Raw genomic sequence first — 17795 nt, 5'->3', positions numbered from 1 at the left:
CAACAAGAACAACTTAGAGGAGGAAAAGTTTATTTGCGGTTCAGGGTTTCTCAGTCCATAGATGGCTGACTTCACTGCTCTGAGTCAGAGGTGAGTCAGTACATCACCGGGAAGGATCCAGTGGAGGAAAGCTCCTCAGCATGGCCAGATCAAGAAGTAGGGGTGTGGAGGGGATGCAGGGAGGATATACTCTTCCATTAAAGAAATCAATAAATGAAATGCTGCAGTGTAGAGAAGCAGTCCCATTTTTTCACTAAAGATGATCCAGTGACCCACCTCCTTCAGCCATGCTCCACCTGCCTAAAGTTACCACCCAGTTAGTCCACTCAAACTAGGATGGACTGCTTATAGGTTACACCTCTCAAAACTCAATCATTTCATATTCCTGTATTAATATAGGAGCTTTTGGGGACACCTCATATACAAGCCATAGCAAAGATATTTACTGGACGGAAGTGAAAGAGAAGACAGACTCCTGTCCAGAAAGCTTGTACCAGAAGGATCTACACCCACTAGCCTGACAACACTGCATTAGCAAACAAATTGGTCAAACAGACACCTACTTCCTGTCAAGCTTGACAAAGAACTAACTTGAACCCTCTTTAGTGAAAAAATGGGACTGCTTCTCTACACTGCAGCATTTCATTTATTGATTTCTTTAAACAATACTTTTAGATTTATAGTAAATTGCAACGATACTATTGAGAACTCCTCTATATCTTTTACCCCAAATCCTCCAATGCTAGCGTTAGGGTAGGGTACACTTACCAAAACTGAGAAACGAACATCTGGTACATACTATTAACTAAACCACAAGCTTTATTAGGATTTCCTCAGTTTTTCTACTAGTAACTTGTTCTGTTTCAGAATACTACATAGGATCTAGTACGCAGTAGTCTTAAGGTTCAAATGTAACAGATTAAAAACAAAAAAGAGGAAAAAAGCGGAAACAGGATCTTTGAAATCTATTATTCTTTCAATGCCAGATTAGGCCATTGACCGGCACCTGGGGAAAAGGAGTCAGTTTGCCAGTTTGTGCGCTACCTGCGAAGTTTCTACAAATTTGCGCCCCTCTCCCGAACCCTCCCTACTCCGGTCATCACCCGCCCGCCGCCCACGAGGCAACCTCCCCCCGCGATCGCGAGGATCGCTCCCCCACCCCCCCAGGTGCGCTCACCGCGCGCCGCCCGGCCGGGTTGCGGACGCCGCCGCCGCACGTCCCCTTGTCACGTGACGGTGTGGGCGCAGCCACACACCGGAAAAGCCGAAAGCCGAGGTTTCCCTGGTTCGCCAGGAGCAGTGGATCAGACGCGCAGCCTGCGGTCTTTGCGTAACCGATGCTGATCTTTCCAAATCCAACTCCAACTCCAAAGCCCACTATGGGTAACGGACATACAAATAGTAGCTGGAGATTTAGAACAGGTCGAGGCGTGCGTCAAAAGTGAAATTAGACGGCTCAAGCGTTAAGTCACCAGGAGTCCGGCGGGGGAAAAGATGGCATCTGAGCTGAGTAGAGGCGGAGTTTGAAAAGCAGGCGGAGGGCCCGGTAGGTCAAAGGAACTACTGTAGCAAAGGTGTGGCAGTGGGAAGGATCAGATGGAATGGCCCCGTGAGCCTAGAGAGCTGCTACCGGGAACGACTTATTTCAGTTGCTTTTCGTGTAATTCCTAACACCCAACACGCTGTGGCAAATGGACAGACTTTGCAGTGGTACAAAAATGTGTCTGGATCTAAAAATTACACTGATTTAGAATTAAGGACTACTAATAAACTTTTTCCTGCCGTAATAACCCTCTTTACCTTTATCCAGGTACAACCTACATTGCCCTTAATTATTCGCTCCCCTAAAGTGAACATATTATGTACATTGTAAACCAGACTTAGAAATGAACTTTTCCTGGGAGACGTTCTCTCACTACAGTGATTAGTATAATCTTGCACATAAATAACAGGCAGTTTATTAAAAGTGAACTCACGTGGGGCTGGGGTTGTGGCTCAGCGGTAGTGCACTCACCTATCACATGCAAGGTGCTGGGTTTGATCCTCAGCACCACATAAAACTAAGTAAATAAAGCAAAGGTATTGTGTTCAACTACAACTAAAAAGATTTTTTTTAAAAAAATGAACTGACGAAATGTCAAAATTTGCATAGTATGTCTTAAATTTGCAGTTTATCTCCGGGGTATTTACTCACTAAACTTGCTCAAATGTAAGAAGCATATGTATTGGGTGAAAACAGTAGGCAAGGATGGAATCCTAGGTGGTGTGTCCTAGTTAACTATCACGTGGGTTCATCCCCAGTACTGAAAAAAAAAAAAGGGTTCAGAGGACTGGATAGTAATTATAAATGTCACTTATCATCTTTCTATGTTTATCCACAGTATGGAACAAATTAGATTATTTGTGGTACTTATTTAGTGGAATTTTACATAGAGATTAGGAATCCTTAAAAAAAAAAAGGGTGGAGGTGGAGCTGTGGCTCAGCGGCAGCGCACTTGCCTGGTATGTGTGAGGCACTGGGTTGGATTCTCAGCACCGCATATAAATAAATAAACATCTGTCAACAACTAAAAAGAAAATTTTAAAAAATTCGAAAAATATATTTTAAAAATAAAAAAAGGCAAGGATGTGATGAAATTTTTCTGGAATTAGTGCTGATGGATGCATAACCTTGTGAATATGCTAAACATAATTGCTCTGACCCACCAATTCCCCACACCCAAGAGAATTAAAAATATATTAATGGAATGAATAGACAAAATGTGATACATCCATATGATGGAATGTTATTAACCATAAAAAGAAACACAAAGCTGAACGTGGTGCTACAGGTCTGTAATCCCAGCTACTTGAGGTAGAAGGATCACAAGTTCAAGGCCAGCCTGGGCGATTTAGTGAGATCTTGTCGCAAAATAAGATAAAATGGGCTAGGGATGTAGCTCAGTGGTAGAGTGCCACTAGGTTTTATCTCTAGTACCTGCCCCAATTAAAAGAGAAAAAGAATGAGGTGTTAGTACATGCTGCAATGTGGATGAAACTTGAAAATATGCTAAATAAACTACACACAAAAGGCCACATGTTCTCTGATTCCATTTATATGTCTAGAATATGAAAAGACACAGGGACAGAAAGATTAGTAATTGCAAGGGCCTGGGAGAAAGGAAGAATGTGGAGTGACTGCTAATGGGTCACTTTCCTTTTGAGGAGATGATGAAAATGTTCTGGCATTAGTTGTTTTTTTTTTTTTTAATATTTATTTTTTAGTTTTCGGCAGACATCTTTGTTTGTATGTGGTGCTGAGGATCGAACCCGGGCCACATGCATGCCAGGCAAGCGCGTTACCGCTTGAACCACATCCCCAGCCCTTCTGGCATTAGTTGTGATGGTTGTATAACCTTGTGACTATACTACAAAAGTTAACTCTACACTATTTTAAAGGGTGGTGGTGCTGAGGATTGAGCCTGTGGCCTCCCATATTCTAAGAACATGATTTACCACAAAGCTACACCCCCAGCCAGCCTGTACATTTTATTTTTTTAGTTCTGGGGACTGAACCCAGAGGTTTTACTACTGAGCTATATCCCCAGTCGTTTTTTTTTTGTTGTTGTTGTTGTTGTTGTTAAGACAATATCCAAGTTGCTTAGGCCCTTACCAAGTTATTGAGGCTGCCCTTGAACTTGTGATCCTCCTGCCTCAGCCTCCTGAATCGCTGGGATCACAGGCATGCACTACCACACCTGGTGCCAGACTGTACACTTTAAGATGGCAAGGTTTACTGTATGAATTAGCAAAAAAAAAAAATAAAAACAAAGTAGGTCTATATTTTATAATTTCCAAATATCTTAAATGAAAAAAATGTGCATTCTATGCTACTGTATTCTTGTTTTCTTTTTATATTTTTGATCCTGGGGATCGAACTCTGGGTCTCTTAATCACTGAGCTACACTCCCAGCCCCCCTACTTTTAATTTTATATATTTTAAGTTGTTGACAATGGACCTTTATTTATTTATATGTTCTGCTGAGAATTGAACCCAGTGCCTCACACATGTCAAGCAAGTGCTCTATCACTGAGCCACAACTGCAGCCCTTACTGTATTCTTTTTTAAAGAAGGGCTGGAGATGGGATTGTGGCTCTGTGGTACACCACTTGCCTAGCATGTGTGAGGCACTGGGTTAATCCTCAGCACCTCATATAAATACATAAAATAAAGGTCATCTACAACTACAAAAATATTGAAAAAGGGGGAGGAGAGTCCTGGAGACATGGCTCAGTGGTAGAACACTTGCCTGGAATGTGTGTAGCCCTGGGTTCAATCCCTAGCATGGGAAGGGGGAAGTATATTCACATGCTTTATAGGCATAAAAATCTCTGAATTCAGACACACAGGAAAGTTCCTAAAGAGATGTGACCTGGGAGACCTAAGGATGCTTGGGAGGGAAATCTACCTTCTAGTATATTGTTTTGTACCTTCTGAATTTTGTAAAGAGTACAAGTATTACTACTTCCAATCTTTAATTAAAAAAAAAAAAGCAATATTCTGATGCTTTATTTTTTAATAAATCATCTGCATTTTCTTCTATAATAAGCATAAAGAATATCAACTCCTTTGGTCATTTATTATTTAGTAATTAAAGCATTAAATGACAATTTTTACTTTTAATATTATGTTCATATTAGACATTGTTTAGCTTTCATGTGGAGAAAGAGAGACCCAGGCACAAACCTTTACATTATGCACCTGCTAGGCCTGCAACATGATTTTAATAATATTATTTAATAATAATTTTAATAATATGTGGACAATTTCTATGAAGTGGGTAGAAAGGTGTCAATAAGAGTGACTGTAAAGTGGCCGGTCAAGTGTTATGATCTTTGACCCACTGCTCAATCCATTTCAGGATCTGATTTATATTATCTTCTAGATCTTCTGGTTTATTGCTGGACAGTTGATGCACAATTTCTTCTTTGTAGGATGCTATGGCTTCTTCATAAAGAACTTGAAAAATCTCACACTGAATGTTATCTTTTAATTTCTTCTCACCATAACCCCTAGAAGGCAAAGAAAGGTTAAGCAAACTAAAGGAATTAACCATAGTTTTAAGAACATACCAGAAATTGGACACTTTTTTGAATACATAAAAATAAAAATATTTCTCACAGCTGCATGCCTGTAATCCCAGCTCAGGAGGCTGAGGCAAGAGGACTGAGAGTTCAAAGCCAGCCTCAGCAAAAGCTGGGCGCTAGTCAACTCAGTGAGACCCTGTCTCTAAATAAAATACAAAATAGGGTTAGGCATGTGGCTCAGTGGTTGAGCGCCCTTGAGTTCAATCCCTGGGACCCCCCAACACCTCCACCCAAAAATCTCTACAATCTCTTCACCTAAGGAAAAGGACTAGTACCTGTAAATTTGATACTCTTTTGATATGAGGGCTAAAATAAGTATACTTGATGAGACCAACATTTTGGTTTGCAATTAAACAGATGAGTACCTACTGACCTCAAGCCAGACTCTCAAGTATGAGATATATGACTATAACAATGGTCCTAGATTTCCAAAAGGATTAAGACAAAACAAACAGATGGCATATATAAAATGAAATATTTTATAAATACCATATACTAATTGTATACTTGATCATACAAATGTGTGTGGAATTTACCAATTTAAAAGGTATTGGACTGGGCGTGATGGTACACATTGTAATCCTAGTGACTAGGAGACTGAGGCAGTTCAAGGCCATCCTCAGCAATTTAGTTAGGCCTTAAGTCTCAAAATAAAAAATAAAAAGGGCTGGTGATGTAGTTCAGTGGTAAAGCACCACTGGGCTCAATCCTTGGTACCAACAAACAAAACAAAGATACTGAAAAAATGAACTTATGTAACCTTTAGGTAAATATATAAATTAGCCAATTAAATAGCTAGTTAAAAAATTCAAACCTGAATTAGTTAGCTATTACAACAATCAAAATTAAATAGAGCTCCATAGAGATGTTTTAAAAATTTGGAGGGGCTAGGGTTGTAGCTCAATGTGAGCACTTGCCTCGTATGCGTGAGGCACTGGGATCCATCCTCAGCACCATATAAAAAATTAAATAAATAAAATAAAGATATTTTGTCCATCTATGACTAAAAAATTATTTTGAAAAATTTTGGATATATGCAAATAATATCTGATAAAGGACTTATATTACATGTATAATATATAAACAACTTATAAGCACATGAAAAGATGCTCAACATTTTTAGCTATCAAGTATGTACAAACCAAAAACAATGAACACTGTCATATTGGCAAAAAAAACCCAGATGTGGGTAAGAATATGCAGAAATTGTTGGAACCCTCATATATAACTAGGGTTAATATGAAATGGTTCAGAAACTTTGGAAAATAATCTGGTCATAATTCAAAAGGTTAATTATAGAGTTACCATATTACCTATCAAGTCAATTCTTCTATATCTAGGAGAAATGGACACATAATATTGACACAAAAAAATGTGCGCAAACCAAGTGAGATGGTGCATCTATGTAATTCTAGCAACTAGGGAGGCCAAGGGAGGCCTTGGCAAGTTCAAAAACACCATGGGCAATTTAGCAAGACCCTGTCTCAAAAAATAAAAATGGCTGGAGATGTAGCTTAGTGGTAAAGTATTTCTGGGTTCAATTCCCAGGACCAGGAAAAAAAAAAAAAAAGTACATAAATGTTCATAGCAATTATAATAGTCAACTTAAATGTCCATTATCTGATCCACTGAAATATTAAAATATATTAGAATATCATTTGATAATAAAATGAAATACTGATACCTGCTACAGGCCCTTAAAAACATTATGCTAAACCACAAAAACATCATGTATGATTTCATTTATATGAAATGTCTAAAATTGGCAAATCATAGATAGAAACCAGATTATTAGCTTCTTAGGATTGGGGGGCTGGGAGAAAATAATGAATGACTGCTAATGGGTATGGGTTTATTTCTTTTTTTAGTTGTAGATGGACACAATACCTTTATTTATTTTTATGTGGTGCACAATACTTTTATTCATTTATTTTTATGGTAGGCAAATGTTCAACCACTGAGCTACAACTGCAGCCCTGGGTTTTCTTTTTTTTTGGTACCAGAGATTGAACTCAGGGGCACTTGAGCCACATTCCCAGTCCTATTTTGTCTTTTATTTAGAAACAGGGTCTCACTGAGTTACTTAGTGCCTTGCCCTTGCTGAGGCTGGCTTTGAAGTTGTAATCCTCCTGTTTCAGCCTCCCAAGCTGCTGGGATTACAGGTGTGCACCACGGCACCTGGCTGTGGAATTTCTTTTTGAGGTGACAAAAATTTTCTAAGATTGGTTGTAGTAATAATTGCACAATTTCATAACATTAAAAATGAATCATATACTTTATTTTTTAGGTATTGGGGATTGAACCCAGGGGTGTTTTACCACTGAGCTACATCCCCAACTCTTCCCTGCCCCCCCAGGATCTTCAAGGTTATATATTTAATGAGCATAAACATGGTAAATCAATACAGTTTGTATTTATAAATAACAGAACCCACCCTTTTTGTTATTTTGAGGCAGTGTCTCATTAAGTTGGTTAGGGTCGTGCTAAATTGTGACTCTCAAATTTCTGGGATTATAGGTGTGTGCCACCACACCCCATGATTTTTACACTTTAAATAAGTGAATTGTATGGTTTGTGAAATTATATCTCAAAGCTAGATTTTGTTTGCTGTTTTTTTTTTTTTTGTGCTTGACTAGATTGATCTCGGGCATTTTAATCACTGGGCTACACCCCAGTTCTTTTTTCTTTTTTGAAAGATAAGAGTCCAGGGTCCTGCTAAATTGTTGAAGCTGGTCTCAAACTTGTAATCCTCTTGCCTTGGTCTCCAGAGTAGCTGGGACTATAAGCAGGTGCTACCATGCCTAGCACTATTAGGTTTTTTAAAAAAAGGTTGATAAACTTTATAACTTTTTCAATTGTTAAAAAACAAAAACACAACCGGGGTTGTGGCTCAGTGGTAGAGCGCTTGCCTAGCATGTGTGAGGCACTGGGTTCGATCTCTGGCACCATGTACAAAATAAGCAAATAAAATAAAGGTATTGTGTCCATCTATAACAGTTTTTAATGAAAATGTTCAATGGTTTTAATTGAAAGATACACATGTATCATATGATCTCTATTACTTCTCAAAGAATTTTCTTTAAATTGTTGTGTGTGTGTGTGTGTGTGTATGCATGCTAGGGACTGAACCACATGCTAAATACATACTCTACCACTGAGCTATACCCCCAGTCCCAGTACTCATGGTTTTTCACTGCTTTTAGAAAAAAGATGAAAGTTTAAGGTCTAGAACTCAACCAACTTTCCCTATATATTTGCTACTGCAGTTCATTGAGCAAGTATTTTAACAAGTATCACATCCCAAATAATGGTCAGTCAGGGTTGACTGGAGTCAGTGAGAACTATAGATTCTGAACTTGACTTCAGGTAAAATTTTAGAGTTTTTGTTTGAGACTGCCCTGTAACTTCCTCTGGATTCCCATATGCCCACAGCTTGGCTGAAAAGATGGTAGATCCCAGCTATTCAGGAAGCTAAGGCAGGAAGATGGCCAAACTTGAAGCCACCTCAGGCAACTTAGTGAGACCCTGTCTCAAAACAAAATTTCTGAAAGGTAGCTCAGTGGCAAAGTGCTTGCCTACCATGTGTAAGCAACTGGGTTTGATCCCTAGTATCCACCCTCACACACAAAAATGGAAAAAAGATTTCTCTAAATATTCCTTTTTCTGGTTAAATCTGATGCTCTATTAGTGGAATTAACTCAAATATAAAGATTATGAAAAGTGGAATTAACTCAAATATAAAGATTATGAAATGTTGATTTATGATGTTAGTGTTTCATAAGCTCTCCCATTCCTGATGTGGAGATAATTTGAATGGCTAATTTTCAAGCAAAGAACATCATTGGTTTAGCTCTCTTCCTTGGAAGAATTGTATCAAGGAAAAAAAACATGGTTAAATGGGTTTCCCACATATTTTATTCAATCAAATTGTTAGCTAAGATATGTAATTTACTCAGAAAGTACTTACCTGTCTTACAAATGTATCCATCTGTCTTAGATTCCAAATGACAGTACTACATAGATTTGGTGAGACCAAATAAAGTGGCCACATCTTCAAGTAAAAACTTTTTTCCATGATAATTTCTGCCAATTTCAGGAATTCAAATATAAGTTTATATTATACTTTAAGAAGTAGATGTTTTCTTTCTTACCTTGTTTCAAGTCTTTTGTACAATACACTGTTATCTGTTCTCAACACAAAAACTATGTGAAACCAGCGTTCAGGGAAGAAATCACAACCATGGTAATCAACAATAGTTCCACCTTCTCTCATTTGGTTTTCTAACTCATCAACTACCTGTAAGATATGTTTAAAAAAAAAAAAAAAGAGAGAGATAAACACTTCCTAAGAAAAATGAGAACAACTTTCCTTTTAAATTAAATAAGTGCATACTTGGAAAGTCATACTTACTCTATCTTCATCTAATATGGGACAATCATACTCTTCATCATAGCCATTATATAACTGCCCTAAAAGAGATTTATATCAGCTTATTAAAAATTTCTCCCACCACACTGGAGATTGAACTCAAGAGTGCACTACCAGTGAGCTGCATCCCCAGTCCATTTTTATTTTTATTTTGAGACAAGGTCTCAAAAGTTGCCCAGGCTGGCCTTGAATTTGCAATCTTCCTGCCTCAACCTTCCCAGTCACTGGGATTACAGAGGTGCACCACAGTGCCAAGTTTACCATGCAGTAATCTGGAATAAATGCTAAGGTTCCTTCATATTTTAATTCCTTCTCTAAAAGGCTTCTGAACTCTTTTAAAATATATGCTATCTAAAATAGACATTTATACCAACATTAACTTTAGGAATTGAAGTTTTTATACTATAATGTGGAAATGCAAAATTTCTTAAACAATTTTAATGTATTTTAATGAAGAAGTATAGTCTAAACTTTTAAACATTCATTTCCAAAACCATTTATCAAATACATGTACTGGTGACTAAAGAGATAATGAAGTATATAGTGAACAAAATAAACAAAACACACTTCCCTCAAATAGTTCACAATAAAATGGGAGAAAACAGACAAGTCACCTGGAAATCATGCTAAAAGAGGAAAAACTTAAAGCTACTTCAAAACATTTCAGTTGAAAGCCAAATTTATAGTTGTCTATACACAGGATCTTAATACAGTCAAGATCAAAAAGCTCGATTAAATTACTTAAAATTAGAAAATTAAATCAATTTATCAAAGTTCCATGTTTATTTTAAAAATTGTTATATATATTATTTGTAGAAAACAATTGTGGGGCCAGTTTTACGATAATTCTTACCTTAAAAGACCTTTCTAGATTTTTTTCTAATATAAATTTTTAGTTGTAGACGGACACAATATATTTATTTTTATGTGGCGCTGAGGATCAAACCCAGCGCCTCATATGTGACAGGCAAGTGCTGCACTACTGAGCTGCAACTCCAGCAACTCTAGATTTTATTAAACTATAAAATCATGTTTTAACTATCATCCTAGAACTTATACTCTCAAGTAGAAGGTATTCTTTAATCATATTGGAATACTAGATTCTTTATTTTCCTGCTGCTGCCAATACCTCCTTTGGAAGCATATTTAACCCCATTTGCCTCAATTCAACAAGCTTATAACTGTAATTAGTTTCAGTTAGAAGTCAAATTTATAGTTTGGCTATTATGAACAATTAAGTTTTTTGTAAGGCATCTACTGGTAGAGAATTACATGTATAAAGACATGGATGTTAAAAATACCCAGAGGATTTGAGAATAGTAGTATATTGCGGGTACATTGAAGTGGAAATAAGAGAGTGGCTACAGGTAAGACTGAAGGTAAATTGTAGTGCTTGTAAGTATTATGTAAATAAAAAGTTTAAATCATGCCATTTTCTACTACCCTTACCCTTTTCTAAGGAAATCAATGAATATATAAAAAAAGAGACACTGAAGAGATTTAATAGAAAATTCTAGGCACAGTACCAATGATGGTGGGGATGGGACAAGGGTACTCATAGATGTCTCAAGAGAAACTATCAGATTTAGAGACTAAGTAGATCTGTGTGGAAGCAGGAATCAGGAGTGGACAACAAGAGTCAAGCACTTCAGAGCATGTGTTTTAAACATACTAACTTGAAGGTGTGTGCCTGGGAACTATCCAGATGGTTATGTCTAATTAGTGTCTAGAAATTGGACTGTTTTCATTATAAATCTGAATTATCAATATAAGGGAGTTGCTAGTCCTAAGTGAATGGGATTACCAGTGGGAGGGAGAGGAGAGGCCAATGGAGGAATTAACTTTAAAAGCTTCTGGTGGTAGCAATAGGTAAAAGTTAGATTCAGAGGGAGTTAGAGCAGGGATTTACCATCTTTTCTGTAAAGGGCAAGAGGCTCTGCAGGGCTTCTTTAGCTTGAGTCATACAAATAGAGCAGTAACTTGTCCACTCCTGGGTTAGAGATAAAAGATTATAAGCATTGGGCCTGAGGCTGTAGGTTGTACAACATGCACGTGCACAAATGGATCCAGTGTCACCATATAACTTTGCCTAGACATAACCCTGGGATTAGGATTAGGCTATGTATACTGATTAAACCGATGGCAGGAAAATTAGATGCTTATATGACCAAAATAACTGCATATGAGAAAAGACAACAAGTAGGGAGGAATCAGAATGGGAGAACAAGAAAAACATTCTTAGCCATTTCTGCTGCTCCACAGGCTGAGGCAGGAGACTGCTTGAGCCCAATCTCTCTAGAAAGAACTTGTCCCCTTAAAAAAAAAAAAAGGCAAGGAATGTAGCTCAAGGGTAGAGTACTTGCCTAATACATGCAAGATACTGGGTTCAATCCCTGGTAAACACCCCCGCCCCAAGCATTTTTATAGTAACACAGGTAGGATTCCCAGAAGTTTTAAGAAGCTTAATTCCCCAGTTAATTTTTCCTGCCATGGTTCCAAGTGGAGTAAGGATTCAAACAATAGAGCAATTCAACATTATTATGAGGGTGATAAGTTCTCACAATGTTTTTTTAAGCCTTGTTTCTTGACAGCAGGGTCTCTCCATCTATATACAACAGATATTTTGAGCCTGGTAACTCTGCTATGATGTGGGAGACAGGGATATCAAGTGAACTGTAGGGTTTAGCAGAATACCTGGCCTCTACGCACTGGAAGTTAAGTAGCAAACCCTCACCTTCCTTCCCCAAGTTGTGATAACCAATACCCTACAGTATCTTTAAAAATCCTAAAGGGAAAAACTACACCTCCCCTTAAGAACCAAAGCTTTATAGATGATTGCCTAGTTTTTCTTAACATATACCACCACTTTAAAAAGGTGGGGCGGGAGGCTGTAGGAATAGCTCAGTGGTAGAATGCTTTTCTAGCATACACAAAGGCCCTGGTTTGATTCTTGATGACATAAATGAAAAAATAATAAAAAAACTAAAGTATGAAAGTGAGGGCAAGCTGGGCACACATGTAATCCCAGCTACTCCAGACTAAGGGAAAAGGATAGCAAGTCTGAGGCCAGCCTAAGCTATTTAGCAAAACCCAGTTTTAAAATAAAACAGGGCTGGGTTTGTAGTTCAGTGGTAGAGCTGCCCTTGGGTTCAACCCCTAGTACCACCAAAAATAAACTCTTAAGTTTTAAAAACTATAACCTAGATACGAGACCTGAATGAAAAATGTGTATGTCATTGGCTTACAGTACAAAGAATATGACAAAGATTCTCAAAACTGAGTTGAGAAAAGGGGTAAGAAAAAAATTGAACTTCTTTAAAAATGGGGGGAGAAAATGGAAGATGCCAAGGGTCCTTAAGAAAAGGAAGGGGCTGGGGTTTTGGCTCAGTAGAGTGCTCGCGAACCACGTGCAAGGCCCTGGGTTCGATCCTCAGCACCACATAAGAATATAGCTAAAAGGGTAAAGGATGGGGGGAGCCTGGAAATTGGGCAACTGAGGAACATAATAAATTCAAGCAAATAAGGACTGTGAGATTTGAAGCCAGCCTCAGCAACTTAGCAAGACTGTAGGCAACCTAATGAGACCCTGTCTCTAAATAAAAAACAAGAAGGGGGCCTAGGGATGTGGTTCAGAAGTTAAGCACCCTTGGGTTCAATCTCCAGTACAAATGAAAGAAAAAGAAAAAAATCAGTCACTGTGAATAAAAATCCTGCCCAAGAGGTCTCTCCAAAGGAATCACAGGAATACTTCAGCAATCTGAGATAACACATAAGGATGACTTACACAACAGAGATTATAATTTAAACATCTGAAGACACTACAGGTGACACTTTAGTTGTAGTAACGAACAGACTAACTGGAAGCTGTTACAACCCTTATTCCTTATGCCAATGAGGGAGAAAATGCTTGCAAAAACACAATTGCCAATTGCCAAACAAATCAATTAACAACTTTATTTTTTACACATAAAGGCTGATGAAAAACCATTACTGGTCCTATTAAAGAAAATTCAACATTGCAATTAAGAATAAAAACTATTATTTACTCATTAAATACTACTTAAGTTTTCTAACACACAACTTGAAAACATCCAGCATGCTTCTTTAATTTCAGTACAATGGATTTAAGACCAAGTTTACAGGTTACATGCATCAAAGCCAGATTACAAATTATCATAGTCATCATCATCATCATCGTCATCATCATCATCATCGTCACGTTTTCTTTTCAATGCATTTGATGATTCATTGGCAGTATTTTGTGAGGATACCATATTAGTAGTAATAAGAATGTTTTTGGACCCAATTAATGATGGATTAATCAGAACATTCTGAACTGCTGATGTTGCAGGAATTGAGGCTTTTACAGCAGGGGACTGTGAAGTAGGCATCTGTACTGTAAACCTTTGCCCTGTTAGAGACATTGGAGTCCCTACCTTAGTTGAAACAGACATGGTTTGTGGGGTTGGTGTGCCTAGTGTGGGAGTACTTGGTCTGCTAGTAACTGAACCAACACTTAACCGTGGTACTGTTATTCTTCCTGCAGAAGTAGATGCTTTCTTTTGTAAAGACTTGAGCCTATAGTTTGGAGCTGTTAGGCAATATCTATCAGGAGGCAATCTAGGACCCGAATATGGCTTGATCAATGGCAAAGGGGTTTGATTTCTTTGCCTTGCAATATCTAATAAAAAATCTCTCGGGGGAGGAGAGGTAAAAGACTGGTCAGCTCGACACTGGATTGCCAATCGCACATCATCTGCATCAACAGTAGCTTTCTTAGCATGGCTGGAATAAATTTTAGCATCATCTAGAATTGTGGTCACATATCGGAAGGCAAATTCCAACATCTGATTTATAACTCTTGGCTCATATTCTGTAATCCCCATATCCTTCAGGATTTGTGCCATCATCTGTGCATCTTTCGGCATGCTCTTGGGAGAAGCCATCTTGCCAGACTCCATGATATCCGGTGATCAAACTTTAGATCATTTGAAAAAAATATGCGCATTAGATCAAACCAAAATACTTTAGCAGCAACTGTTAGGAACTTAAAATTCTCTGAAAATGTTAAAAATTTAAAACTACACTCAAAATTTAAAACATGTTACATCATTTTAATGAAGCATACTTAAAGTTTGCTTTACTTAAATGTACTGAGATCCTACTCTGTATAAACTGCAGAATACAAAAAGATGAAGACACAAATATGTGAGTGATAAAAGATTAGGGGTAAACAGGGTAAATTAAGTAAAAACATGCACCCTTGTGGGAATATACATAGTCACACAGGCATGCAACTAAATACCACAGGACAGTCACACTTTACTAGTAAATTCAAAATAATCTGTCCTTTCAGTAAGAGCAATATACTCACTATCATAAACATATGCTTACCACAATCCAAACCTTTGTCTGCTCAACTCGAAACATTCTTCCTCATATTCAGATTTCATTTAAATCTAATCTTATATTCAGATTTCATCTAAGTCCAATTATTACTGTTTACAGGATTGCTAGAAATTTTGTGGGAGGGAAGGGAAATAGTCAAACAGGGCATAGCTTTGAACACTTAAATGTTTTTTATTTATGTGCGTTCCCAACACGGCATAGATTTCTTAACAATAGTTTCCTTCTATTTTTTGTACACTCACAACACCTAGTGGTACTAGCACTTCACTGACTATTAAAAAAAAAAAAAAAAAAAAAAAACTAACACCAAAATGTCCCTTACCTTCTTGAGCTAAATCACCCACATTAATGTATTTCAGTCCTGATCTTGATGCAAGTTCTTTGCCTAGTGTAGTTTTTCCAACCCCTGGAGTACCTGTAAGACAAGCCACAGAAAAATACTGTTCATGAGATACTAGACTTCAGCTGCCTTCTGCCCTAAAAGTTCTTAATAACTGATATTAAAATTTCCCTAATTAGCAATCCTATGTGAAGATACACCATGACCTAATTATAATTTCTCAGAGATGACCATATGTGAGAATCTCACTTGATGTATTTGGCATAGGTTTGAGCGACTCTTATACCAAAATTCTGCCTGCCACCAACATGGAGCTGCCCAGAATAAAACCAGTCATCTCCAATATATTACCATTGTTATTTGCTTTAATAATAAAAATAGGAGTAAGAAATCATTCATGAAAAAATTTTAAGTGGTATGAAGGACGTCTCATTACCCCTGAGGACTCTTTATTCTTCCCTAGAAAGAACCACTGTAAACCAATTTCTTACATTATCGTTGCAAAAGTCGTATACAGATATGTATTATACATCGCTCTTCACCTTCCCCTTCTATATTGAATACAATTATATTCTAAGATAAGTGCATAATTTTCAGCTGCTCAGGTTTAATGCCACTGAAATGATTAAATCTGAGCATTGTAATTAAAGGAATAAAATCAAGTCTCCATATGCTTAAAGACAACATGATTTGATTGAACTCTGGCTCAACGTATTTTCAATAAAATGCAAGCACAAAATTTTTAAAAATATGGCTTAAAAAGCCAGGACACTATGTCTGACCCATGAAAATTAGACGTTGTAAAATCTTCCCCTTAAGGAACTTTTTTTTTTTTTTTTTGGTACTAGGGATTGAACCCAGAGCCTTTAATCACTGAGCCACATACTCGGGCCCTTTTGTTTTACTTGGAGACAAAGTCTCACTAAATTGCTGAGGCTGGCTTTGAACTGGGGAATCTTCCTGCCTCAGCTTCCCAAATCGCTGGGAATTACAGGGTTTGCGCCACCACATCCGGCACCTTTAAGGAATCTTAAAGGCTAAATATTCACTGATTGAGTGGTTAATCTGCGGCACTCAGAAACTGGCAAGACTCGCGTGCCGCCAACAAGTTTACGAATTGTTAAATGATAAAACTTTATGATGGGGTTGTAGCTCAGTGGTAAAGCGCTTGCCTAGCATTTCTGAGGCACTGGGTTCAGTCTCAGCACCACATATAACAAAATAAAGGTCCATCCACAACTAAAAATATATATATTAAAAAACTTTTACTGCTTTATTTTCACAAAGATACTTCAACTTTTGTGTATGTTGCGATAACATATACAACCATTAGATCTTTGAGTATGGTCCTATTAACTGTTAGGACTTAATGAGTATTCTGAGAGTTAAATAATAAGCGAAGATATTGTTTAAAATTACTACGCTGCATTTCAGTTCCCTTTACTGATAATATGCACCCTGAGAATACCGAAAAGAACCCCACACGCACACCTACACGAAAAACGACCAGAGACGTTCAGGAGACACCATTTTTAACATTAAAAAAAAAAAAAAAAAACTCCGATACTAACTCAACAAAACATATACAGTAAATTAGTCACACCACTCCACAAACATCTGAATTCATTTACCAAAATCGAATCTGAGGAGTGTTTGTTTCTCAGATACAAAGGAGAAAAGAGTCGACCCAGGAAGGCCTACGGAACAAGCCACCCACCATTAGTATATCTACGAAGGCCAGATACTCTTACATCACCTCAATAAAAACCCAGACCCAACCTTGCCGAAGAATCGACAGCCCATTTCACAGAAAACAAACAAACAAACAAACAAAAACCACCAACCAAAAGCCAAAAAACAGATCCGAAAAGACGAAGCAGCCCGCAAGACGGGAGAGCCGAATCCGTCTACCTCTCCACCTCACCGAGGAGCGACTGGCCAACGGAATTAACGTTCCGCGTCCCCTCCCCCCTCCCGCAACGGTCGCGAGGACCCGGTCCTCAGGCCCCAACGACCGCCACGCCACGCCACGAGGCCCTCAACTTGCCCGGTCTGGAACACTTGCAGTCCAGAGCAAAGGCCAACCTTGCCTGCCCCTCCGCCCAGCCCCTTCCCGGCTGCGCGCGCTAACCGGTGAGCAGAATGTTCGGTAACAACATAGTCCTCCACAGCGACCACACAAGCGCCTGGGCTCACGCGCTCAGCGCAGTAGGGAGAGGAGCCGGAAGCGGGAGGCAGCTGCAAGCGCCTGGAGCCTTGGGGTCCTCGAGGCCCCGCGCAGCGTTGTCGACTCACCTCCGCAACCCAGCCACTGACCATTATTTACGTGGCCTTTTATGACACGTTTCCATTGCATGATCGCATTCAGAGGCACAACTCCGGTCTGCATTTCGGGTCAGGCATTATGTTGGGTGCCTAAGTCACTTTCTCCCCTGGTGGCCCCTCCCTTCGAGCTGCGTCGCAGAAGCGTCGGGCAGTCTGGAAGGTCCC

General features: G+C 38.5%; 3 protein-coding genes across 9 annotated transcripts in view; all 3 read right to left on the bottom strand.

The window, feature by feature from the left end:
• Window positions 1–1499, bottom strand: part of Ccdc125 (coiled-coil domain containing 125) — a 69216-nt gene extending 67717 nt beyond the window's left edge. For 2 of the 5 annotated variants that reach the window (XM_071612536.1, XM_071612537.1), the window contains exon 1: window positions 1178–1499. The gene's annotated coding sequence lies outside the window, so the exon portion shown is untranslated. The remainder of the gene's footprint in view (window positions 1–1177) is intronic. The other 3 variants (XM_027951644.2, XM_071612533.1, XM_071612534.1) reach the window with 2 other exon arrangements.
• Window positions 1500–4534: 3035 nt separating this feature from the next.
• Window positions 4535–17787, bottom strand: Ak6 (adenylate kinase 6). Of its 3 annotated transcripts, none has more exons than XM_027951595.2 (5): window positions 17601–17787; window positions 15288–15380; window positions 9539–9597; window positions 9279–9424; window positions 4535–5052 (listed from the first exon to the last, which is right to left on the bottom strand). In XM_027951595.2, exons 1-5 carry the CDS (start codon window positions 17692–17694, stop codon window positions 4860–4862), a joined length of 585 nt encoding a protein of 194 aa, XP_027807396.1. In that variant the 5' UTR covers window positions 17695–17787; the 3' UTR covers window positions 4535–4859. The 3 variants fall into 3 exon arrangements, 2 of the variants coding, with proteins under 2 accessions (XP_027807396.1, XP_027807397.1); XM_027951596.2 differs by lacking the exon at window positions 17601–17787 and adding an exon at window positions 17437–17531; XR_011707620.1 differs by lacking the exons at window positions 4535–5052; window positions 9539–9597; window positions 17601–17787 and adding an exon at window positions 17150–17238 and having other exon boundaries at window positions 9339–9424.
• Window positions 13497–15378, bottom strand: Taf9 (TATA-box binding protein associated factor 9). Its single transcript, XM_027951594.2, has 2 exons — window positions 15288–15378; window positions 13497–14534 (listed from the first exon to the last, which is right to left on the bottom strand). Exon 2 carries the CDS (start codon window positions 14515–14517, stop codon window positions 13720–13722), a length of 798 nt encoding a protein of 265 aa, XP_027807395.1. The 5' UTR covers window positions 14518–14534; window positions 15288–15378; the 3' UTR covers window positions 13497–13719.
• Window positions 17788–17795: the final 8 nt, after the last annotated feature.

The sequence above is a fragment of the Marmota flaviventris genome, chromosome 5 (genome assembly GCF_047511675.1).
Source record: "Marmota flaviventris isolate mMarFla1 chromosome 5, mMarFla1.hap1, whole genome shotgun sequence".
NCBI lineage: Eukaryota > Metazoa > Chordata > Mammalia > Rodentia > Sciuridae > Marmota > Marmota flaviventris.
This window is presented reverse-complemented; position numbering and strand designations above follow the sequence as displayed.